The sequence below is a fragment of the Zingiber officinale genome, chromosome 1A, assembly GCF_018446385.1.
Source record: "Zingiber officinale cultivar Zhangliang chromosome 1A, Zo_v1.1, whole genome shotgun sequence".
In the NCBI taxonomy this organism is placed as follows: domain Eukaryota; kingdom Viridiplantae; phylum Streptophyta; class Magnoliopsida; order Zingiberales; family Zingiberaceae; genus Zingiber; species Zingiber officinale.
Genome location: NC_055987.1, coordinates 138581817 through 138609448, shown reverse-complemented (window position 1 = coordinate 138609448; position 27632 = coordinate 138581817). Strand labels below are relative to the sequence as shown.

The 27632-nt window shown below is 39.6% G+C and overlaps 1 protein-coding gene across 5 annotated transcripts; it reads left to right on the top strand.

Moving 5' to 3' along the window:
* Nucleotides 1-12: 12 nt before the first annotated feature.
* On the top strand, nt 13-27632 carry LOC122035076 (cyclic nucleotide-gated ion channel 1-like). 5 transcript variants are annotated; one of them, XM_042594454.1, is made up of 7 exons: nt 13-254; nt 3677-4199; nt 20180-20392; nt 24593-24879; nt 25601-25712; nt 26194-26430; nt 26627-27632. In XM_042594454.1, the coding sequence occupies exons 2-7, from the start codon at nt 3738-3740 to the stop codon at nt 27323-27325; spliced, it is 2010 nt and encodes a 669-aa protein (XP_042450388.1). In that variant the 5' UTR covers nt 13-254; nt 3677-3737; the 3' UTR covers nt 27326-27632. The 5 variants fall into 5 exon arrangements, with proteins under 5 accessions (XP_042450388.1, XP_042450416.1, XP_042450396.1 ...); XM_042594482.1 differs by having other exon boundaries at nt 3663-4199; XM_042594462.1 differs by having other exon boundaries at nt 13-258.

Here is a 27632-nt window from a genome sequence, read left to right as displayed (position 1 = left end):
AAAGTCCGACCTGTGCTTATTTGTTATCGCTTCCGTCGTAGATGGTGGAGTCTGGACTGTTCGTAGTGCCGTACTCGACTTTTTATCGTCGCGTCTTCACCGGCCGCCAGTGGATCGACTGATCAAACCCTCGAATCGGAGACTTGGAAGAAGCGGAGAAACTACTCAACCCATCTCGTTCCTATCGATGTTGTTGAGAATTGACTTGCACTTGAAGATGGCAGTAGTTGAAGAATCCGATTGATGGGAGACAAGTGGGTATCGTCTTTCTCTTCGTTGCCTTGCTTTATCTTGGATTCCCCCTTCTGATCGTACGCATCGATCGATCTTTTCTTGGTAGCTTCGTGAGTTAGACAAGGTTTAGCTGGTGGATCGGGCGCTAATTGGTTTGCTTCTGCTGCTTTAATTGTAGGGTTAGCAACATCTGCCTTTAGGTTCGTTTTTAATTGATGTTCGCTTGCGGAAGCTAGACAAACAATTACTTAAAGAAAAAAAAAAAGGATTTTCTGCTACATTCGTAAGTAGAAGTTTTATTTTCTCTCGCCATTTTCTTTGTTGTGGATATTTTGACGTTAGCGCTACCGGATAAAACATGGCTATTTAGACTTTAGGATCGATATAACCATTGCAACATTCGTTTGTTTGTCTTGATGACAGACTTCACTGAGTCTTTACATCTATTTTTTATGATGTCAGAACTGGAAAAATGTTAACTTATTATCTTCATCATCAAACCATGTATATTCTAAGTACTTGAGGTTGGCTATATGGAATTTAACCCTCCAGAGCTGTATTACAACTGACAAATTTAGAAGTATTGACTAGATGGTGTAAAATACATTGTAAGATGTTGTAAAATTTTATATTGTCATGCTTGGAGATTGTGTGAAATTTACTCTGCAGCAGTGCCTATTTATATAATCTGCTTCATGGTACCTGTGAAAGCTACAATTGATTAAAAATAAGACGGAGCACTTATGGCAGTAAGTCAAGCACAAGTAACAATCGAGAGACTTCTGTAAGAATTTCAAATAAGATGGGAACTTAAAATATGGGAGACCTGTTTACTGATATATGCATTGCATGGAGGTTAAAAAGGAAGCTATTTTAATGAAGATAGGTGTCAATATATATATGAGGAATGATACCCTGGCCAATCTTATGTGAGGGACCGTGGGCGACATCCGACGTGGGCCATTTGACACGGCCAAAATCTAATTTTTAAATTCTCTTTTCTTTCCCCTTTAATTGCATGCAATAATCACTATGGTGCTAGTTTTTAAAAACCAACACCAAGGTAGTGTAGTTGTTACAACGTAGTAGTTGCTACAAATGTGTAACAGTTAGTAGCTATTACAATGCTGTTATAATGTGTAGCAGTAGCAGTTAGTAGTTGTTACAATGTGTAGCTATTACAGCATAGTAGTTGCTACAACTTCAATTATTTTTCATATTGTAGCAGTTACGGTTTCGTATCTGCTATTCAGTTGTAGCAGCTACGAAATCATAGCTGCTACAATATGTGTAGCTACTACAATTGTGTAACAAACTTCCGAAGATCATAACTTTTGACTCGAATATCATAATGAGACGATCTTTTTTTTTTTTGAATTGAAGCTCGTTCAGAGATCTATAATTCAAAAAATAAAGTCTCATTCTGATATCTAAGTAAAAAGTTATGATCTTTGGAAGTTTGCTACACAGTTGTAGCAACTTCGGGTTCGTAGTAGTTGTAACAACTATGCAACCATAACTGCTACAACATGAAAAACAATTGTAATTCTAGCAACTACGAAACCATAGCTGCTACAACATAAAAAATAATTATAGTTGTAGCAGTTACGAAACCATAGCTGCTACAATTGTGTAGGAGGTAATGCATGTGTCAGATACAAGCATGTGTAAGAAGAAAGAGACGGTGCATGCATACTGTACCGGAGGGATAGATGTGTGATTTTTTAAATTCTGACGGAGCACTGTTACGGCAAGTGAAATTGCGCATCTATCGCACAGGAATCGTTGGGCAGGATATATATATATATATATATATATATATATATATATATATATATATATATAAAGAAAAATGCATCAAAGCTTATCTTTCTGTAGCTTAGCCATAGAATCATTGCTTGATGTTTTGTGCATAAGCTAATCAGGCTATGTTTCCAAATGGCACACCACACAAGGATGCACTTCTTTGTAGAATGTACAGTTAGTGTATTCATGCACATCCTTATAGGTCAGAGATCCAGTGTCTCAATCTACATTCAGAGCGCCTATACAGGCATTCTTGTTAGTTTAATAGCAAAATCAACTTTATTACGCAAATAACTCCTGAACTCCAACAAGAAAGCCTTAACCTCCCACTCTGACCTTAACACACTTCCATAATGTAAAAATACGCTCAGACCAAAGCCCCTCATGTGTGATATAAAAGAATGTTTTAAAACAGTATTTATCTATATATCAGCACAAACACCTGAAATAGAAATTGTACCTCTAACCATAGTCCTATTGACTTGTAAAACTTCCTCATGGGCTATAGCATACCCATGCCCAGATGTTGACCCTTGCTGTTACTGACCTCTCTTTGGTGGATGTGCGGCTTATACAGCGGCTGATGCTGCATGTGTTCAAGTAGCGGTTGGTACTGCTGCTTCAGTGGTTGCTGGTGTTGTTGTTAAGGCAGCAGATCGTATAGGTGAGGCTACTGGTAATGTTGCTGAGGGGTGTCTGGTACTACTGCTGAGGTAGTGAATGTTTCTGCCGACCTCTGTAGACTGTGCCACGACTGACGTTGCTGAGACTGGGATTGACTCTATTGGGTTTGATGCCTTGTGGGTGGAATTGGATGTTACCCATTAGCACACTATTCATATGATGATCAGGCATCTTGCTGTAGAAGTTGAAGTCCTTTCCATATAGCATTTGATGGCTCTGTGCCTGCAACCACTACAAAGGAAACACCTATTTGGACCCGTCCGAATCAGATAAGTTTGAGATAGCCTCAAAGACTCCTACGAGGTGGTAGGCAATGACTTGGCCATCCTATGTGGTTGGAAAGACTTGCTAGGGTAACCTATAGTGTATTTGTTGTTTAAAACTATTAATACTTCATTTATCCTTTCCATAAGTGACATTGTTAGCCTGATTAAAGCCTATAGTATATTTGTTGTTGTGTAAAACTATTAATACTTATTTTTTAATCCCTTCTAACAGCAATAAAGTGTAGTTTAATATTTAATAACTGATAAAGTGACCGTATTTACCTGATTACAGTATGCTTGATTCACATATATTCATTATTTTTATGTAGGCAATTGATCAGTATTAACATTAGCAAACCACAAACTTAAAGCTTTGAAACTGCATATAATCATAGAAAGCCAGCTAATTATATTGCACAAAAGTAGATAAAGCTGATGAATCTGCAAATGCCTTTGTTTACAAGATGTGCAAGGGACAAATTATGCAGTAGATGATAAGTATTAATAAAGTAACTTTAATTGTTTGTGATTGAAGAAGCAGTTTTCTGTATCAAAGTTATCTAGCTTTTTACCTGGCAAATCTCTGAATTCAAAATTGCATTTTCAATATGCTCTCACTTGTTAGCATGTTATTTTTCATTACTACCTGGATATCTACACTGACTCAAACAGTACTCAAATTTCAGGATTAGGGTCCTGAGAAATCAGAGTTTGGAGAGGGTATCTTCTAAAATACTTGGTTCATAAATGAGAAATCTGACCACAATGTACAAGCGTATAAACAACTTCTTTGGCACTTTCTTTCAGTATGAGTCTGTAAAAGGTTCACCTGTGGATAATTTGAAGTCTAGGAAGAAAGTACTGGATCCTCAAGGACCATTTCTCCAGAAGTGGAATAAGATATTTGTTTTATCCTGTGTGATGGCTATATCTGTGGATCCCCTCTTCTTTTATATTCCAGTAGTGAATGATACAGAGACTTGTATTGATTTGGACGACAATTTGGTAATCACCGCTAGTGTCTTACGTACCTTCACCGACATCTTTTACGTTCTCCATATCATATTTCAATTTCGAACTGGCTTTATAGCTCCGCCATCTCGTGTATTTGGAAAGGGGATCTTGGTTGAAGATTCTTCAGCAATAGCCCTTAGATATCTGAAATCACACTTTCTTATTGACATTCTTGCAGTTATTCCTCTGCCACAGGTAACAAAATCATCTTTATGCTGCATCTTCATGCACAATATGCTAATTTTGACTTCTGTCATTAAAATTTTTTGTACATATTGAGTTTGCAAAAACCATTATTTTCCATTTTCATTTTTTAGACTAATGAATGTTGGAGATGTACAATATAAAAGGTTATTTTCTAGCAAGGTAAAATGTTATTATTCCTTATAAAATGTTTGGTTAAAACTTAAATATTCCTTTAAGGTTATCTTACATAGAAACCTTAATGAAGCCTAGAAATCTATAATTATTCTCAGTTTTGTAGGATCTCTTCACTTTTAATAAACCTTGTATCTGATATATTCAAGCAATATGCTGGTCACTGAAAATGGATTGCCTGTTAAAAACTCATGTGAGAATGCTCTAACTGATCTGAAAGTTTATTATGTCTCATAGTTTGCTTATATATTAAAAGCCTGAACATGAGTAACAGAACTTATAGATTTAATTTATTTCACTAATTTCCTTGGTCACTAAGACTTTGAATTTGCATAGCCCAATAGCTTTTGATGCATGCATCTTTATATTGAAGTTGTAAAAGAGAGCCTTTAACTTCTGCATTGATTTATATACTTAAATACTATTAGAGAGGCTGTAATGTGTTTATGATCACCTATCGAAAATGGTTTGCTTCAATGCTCGATGTTAACCAAATTAACCAAGATTGAGGACAATTTCCTAGTATATGAGAGATTTAGATGGAGGAAATTTTCTGGTTTCTGAAAGATTTTTTTCTAATAACCAAGAGCTATGTAGAAGGGGAGTCTTGGTGCAACGGTAAAGTTGTTGTCATGTGACCAAAATGTCACGGGTTCGAATCCTGGAAACAACTTCTTGCAAAAAGCGGGTAAGGTTGCGTACAATGGATCCTTTCCCTGGACCCCACATGGCGGGAGCTTCGTGCACCGGGCTGTTTTTTTTTTTTTTTAACTAAGAGCTATGTAGGCAAATGCTAGAAACTAAGGGTTGTCCATTAAGTAGGAGAAAATTGGAAAATTATAACTTAATGAATACAAAAAATAATAATTAAGACTGATTGTGATAGTTTTTTTTTATTTCAACGAAATGGAAATTAAGTTATAGTTAATTATTTATTTCACAATAAGAGAAATCAATGAAGAATTATTGATAAATTAGGAGGGAGGATTATGGGATAGAATGAAGGGCATCAAAGTTATGCCCCCCTTAAATCTTTGCAGGTTTTGTAGGTAATCATGGGAAACTTTGCTTAACGAGTTATGATACTGCACCATGAGAAAACATGCTTGACTATTCAAACATCTGTACCCAACTGTTTGAAGAGCCAAAATAACTATTTTCATGAATATCATTAAGGTGATACAACAAATTTAAACGACACATTATCATTAAGTAGTATTTGGCCCAACTATATAGGATTAGCTAGTTAAATCTTATCTCTTGATTAAGCTTCATACAATGATATTTCACTAGTTATATTCACAATAATTAAATCACTTTTATTATATTGACTAATGTCTTCTTTCATCTCTGTCACCCATTACAACTTCAACTAAAAAATTTAACTCTTCTAATTATGAGATCTATTGATTATCTTTCAATATGTGTTACGAACCACAAGTGCACGACTACGTCGTCAGTAATAAAAATATCGATCCCACAAGGACTGTTGATTAAACACTAGTTAACTTCGCACAACGAATTATCTAGACAATCGGAAGGTCGTTCACAAACGCTAGAAAAAGAAAGAGAAGAGAGAGAGAGTGAAAGTCAAGAGAGAGTAGAGAGGGAGAGAATGAGCATAGTGAAGGAAGGATGATAGATTCTAGGATTTCAGTTTCGTTATGAGGCTAGTTAATGTCCTCATGCATTGTTAACTCTATGCTTATACTCGTGTAGGGATTCTAACTAAAGTCCGGTACAACCCCGCGAAAGTCACACCGGAGAGTCTATCTAAGTCCTAACGCCATTAAGTAAAGAAGCAACTCTAGAAAGTCCGGTTAAAGGGTTGCCCTCTGTCATGAGGTCCTGGTCATACATTCCTAGAGTTATCTAATGTACTTCCTAATGGTAGTACTAGAGTATCAACTCGATTTAGAACGCCCTAATAAGGATTAGTCCCTATGTTAAGATCTTTTGACTCTAGAAAGTGGGTACGTATCGATGTCCTCTGTCACTAAGGGCATATATGTCCGGTTGAATGTGTAGGATCGAAAAGAATTTAGATATCTCCACAATAGCATGATATTGTCCACTTTGGGCCTAAGCCCTCATGGTTTTGCTCTTGGTCTCTACCCAAAAGGTCTCATGCCAATGGAGATATCTTTTCTCTTATAAACCCATGATTTTTCCCATGTGTTTCCAATATGGGACTATGTTTGCAACCTTGCAACTCCAACAATCCCCCCCTCAAACAAAGGACCATAGGCTTCCCACGTCCGATCCTCGACCCACCAGGTCTTCCTGCCCCTCGGTCCACCCGACCTATTAGGACTTCCTTGTCTAGTTGCAACTAGGACTTCCTGCCTGGTGTCTGGTCCTCTTGATCCGAACATAGGAGCCCCCACTTTCTTTGTTCAAGGTCAATATTGTACCCACATGGCTCAATCAGACCATAACTCTTATGCACAGTCGGCGGTTAAACCTTCTGGCAGTCCGGGCTCTGATACCAATTGTAGGATCGAAAAGAATTTAGATATCTCCACAATAGCATAATATTGTCCACTTTGGGCCTAAGCCCTCATGGTTTTGCTCTTGGGCTCTACCCAAAAGGTCTCATGCCAATGGAGATATCTTTTCTCTTATAAACCCATGATCTTTCCCATGTGTTTCCAATATGGGACTATGTTTGCAACCTTGCAACTCCAACAGAATGTGTATCCGCTGTCACTACGGATCCCCGGTTATCCAGTCTAGTAGCAACCTTAATACAGCGACAAATCCTTTACATCTACATGAATTGACCTCACACATATTTCGTCAAACACATACAAGGCATAACACACATAGAACATGATATAAACACATCATTGCATAGGAAAATGTCTAAATACATAGTTCATACATCACAACACATCGCAACTACTTCCTACACCCTAGATCTAGAGAATCTACTCCATAGCAAGGGATTACAATCCAATGACGAAGAAAGAAGCAAGCTATAACTCAATACATGGAGATAAAGTGAAGAGAATGCTTATCCTTAAAGTGTGGCGTCCTTGGAGGCGTTCCCTTGCTCCAGAGGTGGACGGATCAGTGAAGATCGGCGAAGACGGAAGATCTAGGGTTCCCCCAAAGGGGGAGAACCCTTCCCCAAGGAATGAGGATGAGTCCCAAGCTAAAGATTTTCCAAAAAGGGAGAAAAGACCCCTTAAATAGGGCTAGGCACGGGCTTCACACGATCCATGCTACGGTTGTGTGGAATCCACACGATCAAGGTCTGCCTCGATGGCACGACCGTATGGAATCCACACAGCCAAGGATTGCCTCGATGGCACGGTCGTGTGGATTCACACGGCCGTGTCTGGCTTGACTTCTGGATGGGTCACACGGTCGTGTGGAGTCACACGATCGTGTGCTGCTTCTGCTATGGAAAGTCCACATGGCCGTGTGAATTCACACGGCCATGGTCTTCTTCTCTTCTGGAGTTCACACGGTCGTGTGGATTCACACGGCCGGAGCTTGCTTTGATACGGGAGAGGACATATGGCCTTGTGGTTTCACACGACCTGAGCTGATGTTCTCTATGTTCGCTCCAATGTGCATCTTTTGTTCCGTTTTCACTCTAAATTGCGTTTTATCAATCAAAACAAGTAAAGAGTAGATTTCCGAACCGAATATAATGGAAGTACGGTATTATAATGAAAGGGTGCAATAAACATAGATTATATGCATGAAGTGTAAGTAGATGTGTGTCAAAACATGCATAAAAGTGTATATAATCTACGCATATCACACCCGCAAACTTAAACCTTGTCCTCAAACAAAAACTGTATTTAGACTCATGTGGTTAAATAGTGCATCATAATCTTTAGCAAGTCAATCTAATCCTATCAAATGATTTCATTGATGAGCAAGATACAAAAATATTTTGAGTATGACCTAAGTAATAGTTTTCCATGCTCAGTGCAATAGTGACCTAAGTTTATTAAGTTTCAAACCCCAAGCCTAGTCAAGTCGTTATAGAATCGTGTTCCTTATGCTTCCAGCGATAGGTACTTACCTGCCACACGCATGGTTCATATCTCTAAAACTACACAAGGTCTTAAAGGATTACTCAGAATCAAGAGAAACATAATATTTATTTCCCTAGTAACCTAACTTGGTCTCAAAGGGGTAAATTGTTAGTTTCCACTCATGACAACTATTTTTTTCCCTTATTCATATGATTTTTTTTCTCTTTTATTTTCTTTTGGTGCTTTAAAGGCGTAGCACTAACACAAATGCAAAAATATAAATGCAAATGAAGGGATTTTGATTTTTCCAAGTGAGTTGCCATGATCCAAGATCATCTAGTAATCAAAATATAATTAAGAGGTCACTTTAGAAACACAAGTACTAGTCCAATTCTATGATCATAACTACTTTCAGAGTTATCTATCATCAAAACTAGGCATAGTGAAAAGAGATCCTAAAATAAGACCAATACTCAAACTCTTACGAGAAAAACATTGCTCAGTTCATGCTATCATAGATAGAAAAAGATAGATTACTAAATATACTAGCACCATAAGTAACCAATAAACCACATAAAATCTAGAACAAACGTACTAGTATTTTGCATTAAAGAACAACAAACAATCATGAGATGATGAATGATGCAACTAGCAAAAATTTTATTATGCAAAAAGTGCAAAAACTACACTACAACCTAACACATCCCCTAGGCTTAAACTTTTTCCCAATGAAAACTAGAAATGTAAAATGGAGGAGATTTTGAAGTTAGAGAAGTTACCAAGTGATCAGCTCTAAATGGTTGAGACATTCATGTTCTGAAGATATTTCCCTATATGTGATTTGCACCCCTCCACAACTTGTAATCCTATAAAAAGAAATAAATAAGAAAAATTAAGTAGAGAGATTAGAGTTATTATGAAGAAAGAAAAGAAACTAGACAGAACTAAAAACATAAATGAAGACAAGGAAGAAGAACTTGGGTTGCCTCCCAAGAAGTGCTTGTTTAAGGTCATTAGTTCAACCACCTTATTTAGATCACTTAAATCATGACCTCAGAGGGGTAATATATTTCAGCACTCTCTTACTAAGGACTCTTATTATGGAGGGAGCTTTTATGACAGGAGATATAAAGTGAAGTATCACTCTCTATCTTCGTCTTCTTCGAAGTTCTTTTAGGTGGTCGAAGACGGTTCAGAGTGAACTTCCAATTTTCGGCCCCATGAAAACCTACACACGTATAGGAAAAGCAAACCTTCCACATACACGTTAAATTTGTAATAACTAGAACCATATCAAGTTTAGCTAAGCATTTATCAGAAATGGAATCACAACCAACAAAATCAATCATAGGTACCTCTATGAAGTTTTCTAAAAGATCGCAAGAAATACTAACTTTGCTTTGTTGAGAGATATCTGAAAGTTCCAAACCAGTGGATGTGACTTCTTCTGGATCTTGTAGTGGCTCTAGCTCTGACTCAAGTGGTGGTGCTTCTGAAAGTGGTGATTCTTGTTAGGATCGTCGTACTCGGCTAGAGAGGGGGGGTGTGAATAGCCGACCCCAAATCTTAGTTTCTTTCTACAAGTTGACGTTAGCGCAGCAGAAAATAAAACAAAGAAACAAAGACAAGAAGATCAAACCTCAACACGCAGCGATGTAACGAGGTTTGGAGATAAACTCCTACTCCTCGGCGTGTCCGTAAGGTGGACGAAGCCTACCAATCCGTCGGTGGATGAGACCCCGGAGAACCGGCTAATGAACACTCCTTCTGGGTGGAGAAACCTCGCCACAAACTTTGCAACAGCAAGCAGAAGTACAAGTACAGCAAGAAGCTAAGAACATAAATGTAACAACACTTAGCTTGCCTTCTTCTCTTCGACTGGATGAAGCAGCAGCTTCACAAGACGCCTACAACAGCAGGAACCAGCCGATGAAGCTCACACGAAGCTTCAAGCGTAGCTCAAGAAAGCTCAAATCACAAAGAAGAAGAAGCGTAAGCTTTGAACCGTAAGAAGAAAAAATAATCAGAGCCCTCGATCTCCTTTATATAGCTCGAACCCGCAGCAGCAAAGCAGACAGAAGAAGACGGAGATATCAACGGATATCCGATCGATCGAGCTCCACCTATCGGGAGGGAGACCTCCTAATCGGTCATGGGACCGATCAGAGCCTATCGGTCCCCGGACCGATCAACACTCTTCACAGAAAACTCGCCCAACTCTATCTTCTCGAGAGCCGTGGACCGATCAGAGGAGATGCTGATCGGTCCAGGGAATCTCCTTTCTTCCGTCCGCTCTGCTCGATCGGTCCGCAGACCGATCGATAACATACAAGAGCATACTGTTGTTACCGATCGGTCACCGCATCGATCGATAACCCATGTATCATCGATCGATCCACTCTTGGTTTTGCCCAAACCAAGTCCCACGCCTTCCAAACCAATATCCGGCAACTTGACCTATTGGTATCTCACGCTTAGATCTGGTCACCCTCGACCTGCTCAATCACCAAGTGTCCGGCCAACCTTTGACCCACTTAGACTTTTCTCTTCGTGCAAGCATCCGGCCACCCTCGACCTACTCGACCTTCACAACACCGTGTGTCCGATCGCCTCGATCCATCCGGATTTTGTCCTCGCCCGCTTCACTCACTGTGACTTTCACCTAGCTTCACTCACTAGATTTTCACCGCTTCACTCACCAGATTTCAATTACCTGGCTTCACTCACCGGACTTTCCAACCGCCCGGCTTTACTCACCGTGACTTTCCACCGCCTCGCTTCACTCACCGGACTTTCACTTTCACCTAGCTTCACTCACTAGGATTTTCACCGGCTTCACTCACCAGATTTCATTCTGCCTGGCTTCACTCACCAATTTCGGACTTCACTCACCGTGACTTTTGCTTCACCCAGCTTACTCACTAGGATTTTCACCGACTTCACTCACCAGATTTCCTCACCCGGCTTCACTCACCGTGACTTTCCGAACGCCTAACATCCCGCTAGACTCCCAAGTATCCGCCAACCTCGACCTACTGACTCTTCTTCATCCAACCCGATCGAACCCGATCAGTATCTCTCCGCACGGACAACCGCACCGCATTGTCCATGTCATCGTATTGTCAAACATCGAAACCACGACCAAGGTTTACGCTGTCAACTAGGTCACCTTGACCTACTGGAAATCGCACCAACAATCTCCCTCGATGTTTGACAATACCTTTAAGTTAGGCTAATCCAATAGCCTCAACTTTCTTTATGCCACTAGGTAATGAAACATAAATTACAACCTTACATTCTCCTTTTAAGAAGGCAACCTCCTTCTTAGATAATGAAGGCCTAACTTAAACCCTTCATTCTCCCCCTATTGGCACACATCAACAAACTCTCCCCCTGAGGAGTAAGTTATCGTTGTTCACAACTTCACTCGTTGTGATCAACAAACTCTCCCACTAACTCCAATGTTCTTCCTTGAACATTCTCTAGACATTCTCCATTCTCCCCCTTTTTGACACACATCAAAAAGAGTGAATCAAGGTCAAGAGTTTCTTCCTAATGAAAGTCCCATACCTTTCATTGAAACCCTTAATTTCCCCCTTGATACTAATGTCAATAGTCAATTTAGTGATAATCCCATATCACTCATGACAACTCCCCCTAAAGGTCAACTCCCCTTGACCAATAGGTAAAACTCCCCCTAAAGGTCAACTCCCCCTTGACCATTGCACCAACAATGTCTTGGAGAGTTTCAACCCTTTAGAAATCCAAAACACCAACTTCATTGCTGAAATTTCAGAAATTTCAGACAGCACAGTCGAAACTGGCACGCCCTGATCGGTCACCAGACCGATCAGGTCTTCCCTGGATCCACAACTGCCTGGACCGATCAGACTCCCTTCTGATCGGTCCACAACCTCTGATATCAGTTTCTGAATTTCCTTCCGAAATTCAGAAACCCCTACAAAATTCCAGAAAATTCCAGAAATTATAAAACTTTGAGGATACATTCCTCATAACATATATTATCACGGAAAAATAATTTTCGATGAAAATAACTTCCATTTTCAAAACTTGATACAAAGTTCGAAAAACTTTGAAATAGTTCAAGTTTAACTCAACTTTGTTTCAACTTGCTCAATGATGAATGCTATCACTAGAAAAGCTTTATCAAGGTTTTTCAAATCAATTTTGAAATGATTTTAAACCCTTCAATTTAGGACCATAATCTTAGGGCTAAATGTACATGACTTGTACACAAGCTTTCCCTATGATCCCCAATTAGAATTAGGCTCATCTAGGTACAAGAACTATGCACCTTGATCCTAACTCACAATCCTAATATCTCACACACATCTAAGGTGTATCAAACACATCCAAGTCAATTTTGATGTGAGATATGAGTTTAGGTTAGCTTAATCTAAGTTCTCATGCATTTTTCTAAATAACAATTTGATCTCCATATCAAATTGTGTTTTAGTCTTTAAATCAATTTCATTGATCATTAATGCACAAGATGATGACATGACATATAATTGTATCATAAATGGAAACATGTGCCAATGTCATGATGTTATGACATAAAGTATGAAACTTAAATAAAGCATGACATTTAACTAACCTAAGCATTATCATGACATTTTAAATGATCATAAAATAAATATGATGTCATGACATGGCATATGACAAACAATATATGACAAATAGCACATAAAGGTATAGAAAATACCTAATTCTAGCCTTAGTTGTCATTTTTGATAATTTTGATCATTTTGCCATAGGTTCTATATTCCTAAGTGTAATAGACCTAGCATCTTATACCAAAGATTTTTAGATCACTATGTGCCAATTAGATTGACTCTAGAAAACTCCTCAAATTTGATTGGCACATTCTAATCACCTTAGGAATAATTCTTAATTTCATTTTCAAGGCTTGATTATACCTTGAAAAATCCTAAAGTGCCACCTTTTGCCATGATTAGGTTAACTACCTATTCAAGTAAGGTTGGCACACCCTAACTAATCTAGCGTGATGAAATCACGCCCCAGGAACCCAATACCTATTGGAGCTCATTGGGTTCACTAAATTTCACTAGGGATGACTTCCTAGCAACCCTTCTAATGACCCTCCTAGGCTTTGAAGCCTTGGTCATTTGGGACTCATCAAGATCAACTCTAGGGGTGACTCCCCTTGTGACCTTGGTGATGGTCTTCCTTGTCCTAGATTTTGTTCCATAATCTAATGGAACATTGTGATAAGTGTGCTTGACCACTTGGGACTTAGGTTTGTGACCCAAACCTTTCATGTCCTTGGGCTTTGGTTTTTGCCCCTTAGACCCTATATTTGACTTTTCCAAATTTTTAAGGGTCTTTTCTAACATGTCAAGTCTTGACCTCAAGACTTGATTTTCCTTCTTTAATACCTCAAGACTTGATTTGTCATTTTTCTTTGAGGCATTCCTAGGCATGTGTCTAGTTGATTTGGGATTCCTACCTAGGTTTTCCTTAGCCTTAGATGGGTTAATTCTAGGGTTGACTTTCCTAGTGTTATCCTTATCTAGGCTCACATGTTTGGCACCTAAGCATGTGTATCGATTTCTAATGTTATCATGCTTACCATTATTAACAATAGCAATAAGGCTACTAGCATGTGTCTTATTATTATTGCAATAATGTGCTTTAGAGATTACCTTAGGGTTTGCCTTAGCTCCCCCTATCGATGTGCTCGTCTTCTTGTCCTTGTGAGGTTGCCTCCCCCTCGGACATTGGCTCCGATAATGTCCCCTTCGCTTGCATTGGAAGCACACCACGTGCTCCTTGCTCTTGCGTATCGGGACTCCCTTGATCTTTGGTGCCGGTGGAGTCTTCCTAACCCTCTTTGGACATTTACTCTTGTAATGTCCAAGTTCCCTACACTCAAAGCATAATATATGCAATTTACTAGAACTTAAATTGCTTGAGTTACCTAGGGTTGAGGTGGGATGTAAGCTCTCTCTTCATCCCTCCGAGGTAGAAGCTTCTTCTCCTTGCTCCGAACTTGAAGAGGAACTCTCCTCCTCTTCTTCTTTAGATGTTGAGTAGCCCTCAACTTCTAAATCCATCCCTCCATGATGTGAACTCCTTGGCTCACTTGACTCCTCTTCATGGCTTGAAGTGGAGTTCCCCTCATGGAACTTAGCCAAGTTGTTCCCCAATTCCTTGGCATTGTTGTATCCACCTATCTTACATAGAATGTCATTAGGTAATGAGAATTCAAATACTTTCATTACCTCATCGTTGATTGTGGAATGGTGGATTTGTTCCCTTGTCCACTTCTTCTTCTCGAGTGGTTTTCCTTCCTTATCCATTGGAGGCTTGAAACCTAATTGAACACAACTCCAATTTTCAAGATTAGTCATAAGAAAATACCTCATTCTTACCTTCCAATACGCGAAGTCGTCGCGGTCATAGAAAGGTGGAATGGTGATGTCTTCTCCGAGTTGATCCATCTCTAGCTTGTGCTCCCTCGGGTGTTAATCCGTTGAAGAGCAACCTTGCTCTGATACCACTTGTTAGGATCGTCGTACTCGGCTAGAGAGGGGGGGGGTGCGAATAGCCGACCCCAAATCTTAGTTTCTTTCTACAAGTTGACGTTAGTGCAGCGGAAAATAAAACAAAGAAACAAAGACAAGAAGATCAAACCTCAATACGCAGCGATGTAACGAGGTTCGGAGATAAACTCCTACTCCTCGGCGTGTCCGTAAGGTGGACGAAGCCTACCAATCCGTCGGTGGATGAGACCCCGGAGAACCAGCTAATGAACACTCCTTCTGGGTGGAGAAACCTCGCCACAAACTTTGCAACAGCAAGCAGAAGTACAAGTACAACAAGAAGCTAAGAACATAAATGTAACAACACTTAGCTTGCCTTCTTCTCTTCGACTGGATGAAGCAGCAGCTTCACAAGACGCCTACAACAGCAGGAACCAGCCGATGAAGCTCACACGAAGCTTCGGAGCTCAGCAGAGCTCAAATCACAATACAATAAGAAGAAAAGAAGAAGATAAGAAGAAAAAATATTCAGCCCTCGATCTCCTTTATATAGCCAACTCGCAGCAGCGCATAAATAAGAAGACGGAGATACCCGTGAATCTCAACGGATATATCCGACCGATCGAGCTCCACCTTGATCGGTCCGAGACCTCCTCGATCGGTCTTGGGACCGATCAGACTCCTCTGATCGGTCCCCGGACCGATCGGCACTCTTCACAAAGAACTCGCCCAACTCTCGATCGTCTCCGATCGGTCCGGACCGATCAGAGATGCGGATCGGTCCACGCATCGATCCTCCTTTCTCTTTGTCTTCGTTGCTTCGACGGTGCACCGATCGATAACATACAAGAGATATCTTGTTACTTGATCGGTCACCGCATCGATCGATAACCTGATGTACCGATCGATCCACCGATCGATCCACTCTTGGTTTTGCCCAAACCAAGTCCCACGCCTTCCAAACCAATATCCGTCAACCTCGACCTATTGGTATCTCATGCTTAGCATCCGGTCACCCTCGACCTATGAGCTTCTCTACCAAGTGTCATAATCCTTTCGACCCACTTAGACTTTTCTTCGTGCAGCATCCGGCCACCCTCGACCTACTGACCTTCACAACACCGTGTCCGATCGCCTCGATCCATCCGGATTTTGTCCTCGCCGCTTCACTCACGTGACTTTCACCTAGCTTCACTCACTAGGATTTTCACCGCGCTTCACTCATTTTTCACCTGGCTTCACTCACCGTGACTTTCCAACCGCCCGGCTTCACTCACCGGGACTTTCCCACCGCGGCTTCACTCACCGGACTTTCACTTTCACCTAGCTTCACTCACTAGGATTTTCACCGCGCTTCACTTACCTCACTGCCTGGCTTCACTCACCGGACTTTCCAACTGCCCGGCTTCACTCACCGTGACTTTTGCTTTCACCTACCTTCACTCACTAGGATTTTCACCGGCTTCACTCACCAGGATTTCTAGCTTCACTCACCAGGACTTTCCGAACTGCCTGGCTTCACTCACCAGGACTTTTTGCTTTCACATAGCTTCACTCACTAGGATTTTCACCTGGCTTCACTCACCAGGATTTCCTGACTGCCTGGCTTCACTCACCAGGACTTTCCGAACTACCTAACATCCCAGTTAGGACTCCCCAGTCAAGTATCCGGTCAACCTTGACCTACTTGACTCTTCTTCATCCAACCTGATCAGACCCTGATCAGTATCTCTCCGCATGGACAACTGCACCTGCATTGTCCATGTCTACATGTCTTTCTGTATTGTCAAACATCGAAACCATGACCAAGGTTTACGCTTGGTCAACTAGGTCAACCTTGACCTACTGGAAATTGCACCAACAATTCTTGGGGCTTTACTTCCATTGCACAAGTCCCTACATATTTATCATCAACCAATTCTATTCTAACAACTTCCATAGTGTCAATTGGTTGTGTGAGGAGGTGATTCTTGGGATGATGTCCCGACACTTTTATCCACAACATCAATAGCTTTAGAAGCAGTGAAGAGTGCACTAATGTCAATATCATTAATAGAAGGATCAACAACATTATTAGAAATTTGTTGTAATACTCGTAGAGCTAGGATCCCTCGTTGCACCATTAACTCTTCAGAATCTTGTGTTGTGGTCTTCATCTGACTTGGAGCAGCAGTATTTGGGTCTTGGGATCATCTTGAAACTCTGTCGGACTCTGATTTACTTGAAAAATATGCTCTAACATTTTGTATACAGTTGTAGTCTAAATTTTGATGGTCCATCCAAAATTGATTGTAATGTTGAGGCAGGTTAGGGTTCTGTTGTTGGGATAATGATTGCTCACTCTACTATGGAATTAGCTAGGGTTGAAGGTTCTGAATTTGATGATCTCCCCAGTCATAGCCATAAGTATTAGGAACTTACTCATATGGATCTTGATATTGAGGTTGAACCAAATACTGAAGTTCCGGAGTATTAGCAGCTTTTTAAAGAAGTGACAAATAGCAGTTGGATAAGACGTGCTACCATACACTCTACAATGGAACTCAAATTGATCATCATTTGAATCATAATTTTCATCAATGGGAGATCTTGCTCTTGCGCTCATGGGTGTGAAAAATTCTCTCGAAGCTTTGCTTGACATGTTAGTGCACATGATATTTTAAAAAATTATAAGGAAAGCTAGAAATGCAGAATTAAAGATAAGAAATAAAATGTATAATAGAAACAAGAAAGAAAATGCAAAAGGAAAAAGAAAAATGTCTAGAGTAACTTATATGCTAATCAACTAATGTTAATCGAAAACAGTCCCTGGCAACGACGTCAAAAACTTGTTATGAACCGCAAGTAGTAATAAAAATATCGATCCCACAAAGACTGTTAATTAAACACTAGTTAACTTCGCACAACGAATTATCTAGACAATCGGAAGGTCGTTCACAAATGCTAGGAAAAAAAAGAGAAGAGAGAAGAGAGAGAAAGTCAAGGGAGAGTAGAGAGGGAGAGAATGAACGTAGTGAAGGAAGGAAGGATGATAGATTCTAGGATTTCGATTTCGTTATGATGCTACTTAATGCCCCTATGTATTATTGTTTATCTACCTAACTCTATGCTTATACTCATGTAGGGATTCTAACTAAAGTCCGGTACAACCCCGCGAAAGTCGCACCGGAGAGTCTACCAAGTCCTAACGCCATTAAGTAAAGAAGCAACTCTAGAAAGTCTGGTTAAAGGGTTACCCTCTATCACAACCCCCGGTCATACATTCCTAGAGTTATCTAATGTACTTCCTAACGGTAGCACTGGAATGCCCTAACAAGGATTAGTCCCTATGTTAAGATCTTTTGACTCTAGAAAGTAGATACATATCGATGCCCTCTATCACTAAGGGCATATATGTCCGGTTGAATGAGTATCCTCTGTCACTAAGGATCCCTCGGTTATCCAGTCAGTAGCAACCTTAACATAGTGACAAATCCTTTACATTTACATGAATTGACATCACACAAATTTCATCAAACACATACAAGACACAACACACATAGAGCATGATATAAACACATCATTGCATAGGAAAATGTCTAAATACATAGTTCATACATCACAACACATCTCAACTACTCCCTACACTCTAGATCTAGAGAATCTACTCTATAGCAAGGGAATGTCTAAATACATAGTTCATACATCACAACACATCTCAATTACTCCCTACACCCTAGATATAGAGAATCTACTTTATAGCAAGGGATTACAATCCAATGACGAAGAAAGAAGCAAACTAAAACTCAATACATGAAGATAAAGAGAAGAGAATGCTTATCCTTAAAGTGTGACGCCCTTGGAGGCGTTGCCTTGCTCCGGAGGTGGACGGATCAGTGAAGATCGGCAAAGACGGAAGATCTAGGATTCTCCCAAGGGGAGAACCTTCTCCCCAAGGAATGGGGATGAACCCCAAGCCAAAGATTTCTCAAAAAGGGAGAAAAGGCCCCTTAAATAGGGTTGGGCACGGGCTTCACACGACTCGTGCCACGGCTGTGTGGAATCCACACGGCCAAGGTCTGCCTCCGTGACACGGCCGTGTAGATCCACACGGCCGTGCCTAGCTTGGCCTCTGGATGGGTTGCACGGCCGTGTGGAGTTGCACGCCCGTGTTCTTCTTTTCCTATGTTAGGCCACATGGCCGTGTGAAGTCACACGATCGTGTGCTGCTTCTGCTCTGGAAAGTCCACATGGCCGTGTGAATTCACACGACCATGGTCTTCTTCTCTTCTGGAGTTCACACGGTCGTGTGCTTGCTTTGATACGGGAGAGGACATATGGCCTTGTGGTTTCACACGGCCTGAGCTGATGTTCTCTATGTTCGCTCCAATGTGCATCTTTTGTTCCGTTTTCACTCTAAATTGCGTTCTATCAATCAAAACAAGCAAAGAGTAGATCTCCGAACCGAATATAATGGAAGTACGACATTATAATGAAATAGGGTGCAATAAACATAGATTATATGCATGAAGTACAAGTAGGTGTGCATCAAAACATGCATAAAAGTGTATATAATCTACGCACATCAATATGGTCATACCATATATTCATAATCAGGTCACATCAATTTAGGTTACTTCAATCCCATCCCTCCATGAAATTCTATACAAGAGTATATAACTAGTAATATTCAGATTAATTAAATCATTTTCATCACTTTAACCAATATGTACTTTGGTCTCTTTCTACCCCTTGAATCCCTTCACAAGATTATAACTAATTGGTTGCATTTAAATATCTGTTCTTCAGTAACTTGTTTCACTGAACTTTTACAAAATTCTCTAGTGGATTAGTTTTTTTCTGAGAACATCTTTGCACGGATCCTATCAATATTAGGTTAAATGTGTGAGACAAGATTATAATTTGTCCAGGGTTTTCTGGCTGCTCATCAGCTTTCTCCTCTACCTGATTGCAAGTGTTCTTTGTTATTCAAACTTTGCTTTTTTCATTGGATGGTTGGGCATAATCATTTCTTTGCAAGACATATTTGTATTTTTTTTACAATGGTTGATTCATAAAGAAAAAAAATGCATATCTAGTTATTTGGTTTCAACTACTTTCATGCTTTGATATTGTATCTTTTTTCTTGACCTCGTTCACTAAAATCTACTGCATATAATATCTTATCTTCATGAGATTGGAGAGTACAGTGTATGTTTTGTGTGTGGAAACTAGCTATTCTGTAGTTACAAGGAATTGTAGTTTAATTGTTCTCTAATTTCTTTTTGTTGTTCAGATTGTTATATTGGTAATAATGCCACGATTGAAAGGGTCAGCTTCATTGGACTCAAAGACACTGTTGATGTATATTGTCATATTGCAGTATGTACCCAGACTTGTCAGGATAATACCACTGTATTTGGAAGTCACAAGATCTGCTGGCATAATTGCTGAAACAGCATGGGCAGGGGCAGCTTTTAATCTTTTTCTTTACATGCTTGCGAGCCATGTAAGCTCCAAGTTTCAAATACTTTGTTTTCCCTTGACTTTTTTATTATCCTACTTATGAATTAGCTACTGCAAAATAACCTTCAATTTTTTTTTCCTTAGGATAGATAAGTCTAAACTTTTCACTATAACTTTGATTTTGATTGTGTGGATTTCAACATATAACAACAATGTTCTCTGTTAATCAACTTTTAGGCTTCTTTGTTTTTGTGCTTTCCTGGTGATCCGGTGGTAAAGGGGGTGGGGCCGACCCGCAGGAGGTCAACATCCTGTGGGGTCGTCCGGCGGGAGGTCAAGGTGGTCAACACCCTGTGGGGCCGACCGACAGGAGGTCAAGGTGGTCAACACCCTGTAGGTGCCCGTGTTAGTTGCTACTCGGAAAACCTAATGGCTCCACTGTACAAAAATTTTATACAAAGATCTGAACCTTTTCCTAGCTACCATGTGTTCTTTTAAATTAAACTTGGATCGCATGCGGAACTTAACGCATTTGATCCAAAGTTTAATCTATTTGTTCTTTTAGGTTTAGACTCGGATCTCCTGTGGAACTTAACACGTTCGATCCAAATCACCTAGGTTATTAATTTCATTAAATATTAGTTTCCAAAATTAGCTCCCAGTACTGACGTGGCGAGGCACATGACCTTCTTGGATATGAGAACAACCACCACCGACTAGACAAAGCCTTTTAAGGAAAGTTAATATTTAATTTCCTTAAATAACTTTAGGTCAACCGAAAAGAACAATCAAATCACAAGGGGAAAAAAAACAAAAGAACACAACATCGAAAACAAATTCGAAATACTAGAATCGCATGCCTCTTGTATTTGGTATTATTTCCAAAAATAACTAGTATGATGCGGAAAGGAAAAATACTAGTTATACCTTTTAGAAAAACCTCTTGATCTTCTACCGTATTCCTCTTCTAACCTCGGACGTTGTGTGGGCAACGATCTTCCGAGATGAGAAACCACCAAAGCACCTTCTTCTCCTTTCTTCAAGTTTCGGCCAAGCACAAAGCTTCCAAAAGATGAAGATCTTTTTCCACCAACCAAGCTCCAAGGGATGCAAGAAACAAGACTCCTTTCTCTCCTTTTCTCCAAGCTAGATCCGGCCACTTCTATGCCTCCAAGAGATGATGAAGTCTCGGCCACAAGAAGGAGAAGAGAGAAGGAGAAGGGGAACCTCTAGGGGCCGACCACACCCAGGAAGAAAAGAGAGGAAGAAAAAGAATAGAGTTATTCACCATGAAGCCTCCTCTACCCCCTCTTTTATAATTCTTGGTCTTGGCAAATAAGGAAATTTAAATAAAAACTTCCTTAATTCTTTTGCCATGAAAAGGAAAATTTATTTAATTAAAAATAATTTTCTCTTCTCCAATTTATTTGGCCGGCCACCTCTTTCCCCAAAACAAGGAGAGTTTTAATTAAAACAAAAATTAAAACTTCCTAATTTGTTTCTAGAAATTTATAAAAATTTCTCCAATAATTTTAATCCCTTCATGATTGGTTAATAAAAAGAAATTTTATAAATTAAAATCTTTCTTTTAAACATGTGGATAATTTCCAAAAAGGAAAGTTATCTCTAAAAATTAAAATCTCCTTTCAATTTACAAATAAGAAAAGATATTAAATCTTTTCTTAATCTTTTGTAGAAACTAATAAAAGAGAATTTTTAATTTTTAAACTTTCTTTTAAATCATGAACATAATTAAAAGGAAAGTTTTTACCAAAATTAAAATCAACCTTTTAATCTACAAATAAGGAAAGAGATTTTAACTCTTCTCTTAATCTTTTGTAGAATCTTATAAAAGGAAAGATTTAAATTTTTAAACTCTCTTTTAAATCATGTTATCCACATAAGAAAAATTTAAAAATAAAATTCCTTTTTATTTTAATTGGGTTGGCCACCTAAGCTTGAATTCAAGCTAGGGCCGGCCACCCATGGACCAAGGCTTGGCCGGCCCTAGCTTGGTTCTCAAGCTAGCTTGGCCGACCCCTATAAGATGGGTATGAAGGTGGGTATAGTACTCTATAATTAAGAGGCTACGATAGGGACCGAGAGGAGGAATTGGTTTTGGTCTCCCGATAAAATTAAGCATCCCGTGTTCGCCCCGAACACACAACTTAATTTTATCAATAATAATTCATTCCACTAGAGAACTATTATTGAACTACCGCACTAATCCCAAATTACATTTTGAGCTCCTTATTATGAGTGTGTTAGTCTCCCTGTGTTTAAGATGTCGAATGTCCACTAATTAAGTGAGTTACTGACAACTCATTTAATTAATATCTTAGTCCAAGAGTAGTACCACTCAACTTCATCGTCATGTCGGACTAAGTCCACCTGCAGGGTTTAACTCCTCTTGGGGACATTCTCAACCTAGATCACTAGGACACAGTTTCCTTCTATAATCAACAACACACACTATAAGTGATATCATTTCCCAACTTATCGGGCTTATTGATTTATCGAACTAAATCTCACCCATTGATAAATTAAAGAAATAAATATCAAATATATGTGTTTGTTATTATATTAGGATTAAGAGCACACACTTCCATAATAACTGAGGTCTTTGTTCCTTTATAAAGTCAGTATAAAAGAAACGACCTCTAATGGTCCTACTCAATACACTCTAAGTGTACTAGTGTAATTATATAGTTAAGATAAACTAATACCTAATTACACTACGACCTTCCAATGGTTTATTCCTTTCCATCATGGTCGTGAGCTACTGTTTATAATTTATAAGGTACTGATAACATGATCCTCTATGTGTGACACCACACATCATGTTATCTACAATATAAATTAATTGAACAACTATATTTATCATAAATGTAGACATTTGACCAATGTGATTCTTATTTCTAGATAAATGTTTATACCAAAAGCTAGGCTTTTAGTATACATCCTAACAGCCCGATCGGGCGAATCACCTCCCCGATCGCCGGAAAGCTGACCCGGCATCTCAATAGATCGGCTCGGCTTGGGCCCGAGCTCCTGACGCCCGACAAGTGACTAGCACAGCTTAACAGCAGGGGATGAATGCTGAGCGATCTTCATCTCGATCGAACGGGAACCGTGGCCACTAAGGTTCTCCCGTTCGTACGAGCAGCGCTAAGGCCTTCGTATGATTGGCTGAGCAGATGTCCCGATCGGCCAACTGCGACGTTAGCCGAGCGGTTCTTCCGTCCGGCTTGGTATGAGACAAAAGAGGCAGGTAACTCTATCTTCCTCGAGACAAGTGTCGCCGACAGGCAGCATGGTAGGCGGTCGGATCAGACAGAGAATCGTACGACGAAAGTTTCCGCTGTCACGTCAGGGATATGCTTGCGCTATTGATGTATGGTGTCAGACACGCTTTTCTGACACACTCATTACAGGTATGCTTTGAGAGACGTGCACGTTTCGGTAAACGTGCACGTGCCTTCAGGGAGCCCTATTTAAGGACCCCCAGACTCCAACGGAGATATGGACGATTCATCACTGTAGCTACAGTTCTCGTCATTCTACTTCGATTTCTTGCTGTCGGAGGCTGACTTGAGCGCTGGAGGGTCGTCGCCGGGAACCCCTTCCCGGCTCGGTTTTGTGCCTCCAAGTTCTCGCCGAAGGTCTACGTCACTCCCAGGGCTGCGCGGAGTCAACGAGAGCACCACGTCCCCAGCGACCGTCAACTCAGCACTCGGACAGGATCACCTGGTTTTCTGCATGTTTAAAATGTTCCGGCTAATCACCTTTTGGTTCTTCATAATCTTTTAATTTTTTTTATTGTGCGTGAAGTATGTTTGGCTGATGATAACCTTATTTATGATTTTTTCTCTTCAGTGATTAATTTATCCACACTGGTATTGTCCTCATTTGACTATATTAATTCTATCATCACCATCGATCAACGTTTGCCTCTACATTTTGGGCTCAGCTACTTGGGCCTTTTACTTTATTGAGATCCTTGCAAAACTATATTATTAGTAATATTCAAACCAATTAAACCAGTTTTTATTAAATTATTAAAATTTTCTTTGATCTTGTCTGTTTCCTACCTTAAGTTAAAAAATGGCTTGGTTTAATTTGTTTTTTGTGCACTCGAATCTTCCAGAAAGCTGGTGGATTCTGAAAATTTGACTAGTGCAGGGTAATTATGTGGTTGTAAGTTTTAAAGCCTTCAGTAATCTTATTACTAAAATATTTTCAGGTACTCGGGGCTTTCTGGTACTTTCTTTCCATTGAACGAGAAGATTCTTGTTGGAGGCACGCATGCCGTACACAAAATTGTAACACTACTTCCTGGTACTGTAGTAATGGAGAAAGAGACCGCATAATTACGGATTTCATATCTGCTAATTGTCCTATTACCCCTCCTAATCCTGAAATCTTTGACTTTGGCATTTACCTTCAAGCTCTTCAATTAGACATTGTTAAGCCAATAAACTTTCTGGAAAAGTTCTTCTATTGCTTTTGGTGGGGCTTACAAAATTTGAGGTACCTATAAAGAAATATTCTCTTTAGTTTTGACTTGATTATTTCTAGGTTGCTGGTACTGAATTTTACAATTACTATAATCCATGTGCAAGCTCAAATTAATACGATTAGGATATTGCTAAATGAAAAGAGAACTGATCACACCAATATATGTATACCCAGCTTGTTACACATTAGAAAAAGATAAAAAGAAAATATTGTGAGAGAATGAGTAAAAAGAGATGTTAGAAAGGAAACAAGTGAAGTTTTGTCATCTATTACAGCAAAGAGGGAGGGCAATACAAGAAGAAAGTTATTAATTTGTCTTTGGAAATTGTGGTAAATTGATGAATTTTTTTTTTAGACAAAAATGATACTAAGGGTTAAACATCAATTCTAAGAGAATAATGAGAAATGTGAGTAAGAAAAATTTAAACTAACTCACTAGTCTCAGTTTGCTACTAGGCTTTGAGCTGAGGTTGACTTTTTATTGTTAAATATTTTTTCTTTGATGATTTATAGTTTAGTTTACTTCTGTTTCTTGTTCTATATTCAGTTTATGTCTATCTTATCTACTCAAAATGGTTACAATGGAGCTCCTTTAACCTAAAGTTATTTTGTTATGGCTATCTCATTGTTGATCATATGAAGTTTGTTGGCACATGCAATCTTTTTTTCCAAAGGCATTGGATTGGAATCTATATATTCTGACTTAACTGGTTTTATGCTTGATATCCTGCAGTGCCCTTGGACAAAATATGCAAACCAGTACTTATTTGTGGGAGATCTTATTTGCTGTTTTCGTCTCCATTTCTGGGCTTGTCTTGTTTTCACTTCTTATTGGCAATATGCAGGTACTCTGTTTCAATGATCAATATGATAGTATTTGTTTCAACTTTGGTCATGCAAAACTTGGTGTTTGATTATATTTAAGTGCATCAGTTCTTGCTTGTGGAAATTGATGAATAAGCATTTTTAAGGCATGAAATATCATCTATTTGTTTATTCAAACTAAAAAGAGAACTAGCACAACACCAAAGGGCAACCTGGTGTACGAAGCTCCCGTTATGCGGGGTCCGGAGAAGGATCCATTGTACGCAGCTTTATCCTGCTTTTTGTAAGAGGTTGTTTCTAGGATTCAAACCCGTGACTTTTAGATCAAAAAATAATAACTTACTCTTGTGCTCTCCTTCTTGCAAAGCACTAAAAGAGAAGTAGCACAACACCAATAAGCATATATTTATGTCTGGGTTCTTTATTTTAAGACGTGAGGTTTATTCACGTGCATTACATCTCTTATTGGTACATTAAACAAGTGATCTGCTGATATTACAGACTTACTTGCAATCAACCACTGTGAGAATAGAAGAAATGAGGGTTAAAAGGCAAGATGCAGAGCAATGGATGTCTCATCGGTTACTTCCAGAGAACTTGAGGGAGCGAATACGTCGTCATGAGCAATACCGATGGCAAGAAACAAGAGGGGTTGATGAAGAGCATCTTCTTCAAAACTTACCCAAGGACTTAAGAAGGGACATAAAACGTCATCTCTGTTTAGCACTACTGAAGAGGGTAAGTTACTTTCCTATTGTTTTTCATATTCACCAGTCACCACCAACACCTGATATAAGCCAAGGCATGTTAGGGAGGGATTAAGTATAAGCTTCTCAGTATATTTGATTATCCTGGAATCGTTATTCTAACTAAGAGCTGTTAATTTTTCAAGTTTGCAAGATAATTTTTTTTTCTTGTTTTTGCTGTTTTGTAGGTTCCTATGTTTGAACTAATGGATGATCAACTCATGGATGCTTTGTGCGACTGTCTGAAACCTGTTCTCTACACTGAAGGCAGCTGCATTATTCGCGAGGGAGACCCGGTTGATGAAATGCTCTTCATCATGAGAGGAAAACTGCTTAGTGTGACGACTAATGGTGGGAGGACTGGGTTTTTCAACTCAGATTACTTGACGGAAGGAGATTTCTGTGGTGAAGAGCTTCTAACATGGGCTTTAGACCCACACTCAGCTTCTAGTCTACCCACCTCCACTAGGACGGTAAAGGCCGTGTCGGAGGTTGAAGCCTTTGCTCTAATAGCTGATGATTTGAAATTTGTTGCATCCCAATTCAGGAAGCTACACAGCAAGAAACTGAGGCATACTTTTAGGTTCTATTCACAGCAGTGGAGAACATGGGCTGCTTGCTTTATACAGGCAGCTTGGCGCCGCTACTCGAGAAAGAAGCTAGAGGAATCGCTGCGTGAAGAAGAGGACAGGCTGCAGGCAGCCATTGTGAAGGATAACGCTGCTACACCAAGTCTTGGCGCGACTATTTACGCTTCCAGATTTGCAGTGAATGCACTACGTGCCCTAAGACGAAATGTTGCTCGCAAGGCAAGGTTGCAGGAAAGATTGCCTGTTATGTTGCTGCAGAAGCCACCTGAACCAGACTTCACCGCAGAAGAGCAGTAAGCAGTAATGGATGTGATTCTGGCTCATGCATCTTGCAACACCTTCATATCTATTCTTGGTTATGTTCATACAAAAGATGAGGTTTCTGGCATTGCAGCCGGTGTTCCATTAGAAAGCACGAAAGGTTTGCCAATCCTGCACTTAGAGCTTGTTCCTTGCCTGATGGATCATTTGTACCTTTTTGTGTCAACGAGGATGGAAAATGTTATGGACCTCTAGATCATCTGTATATAACGTGTTCCAGTGACATGGCTATTTGTATTATGAACTGTACACTAATCAACAAGGCTATTTGTATTATTTGTTC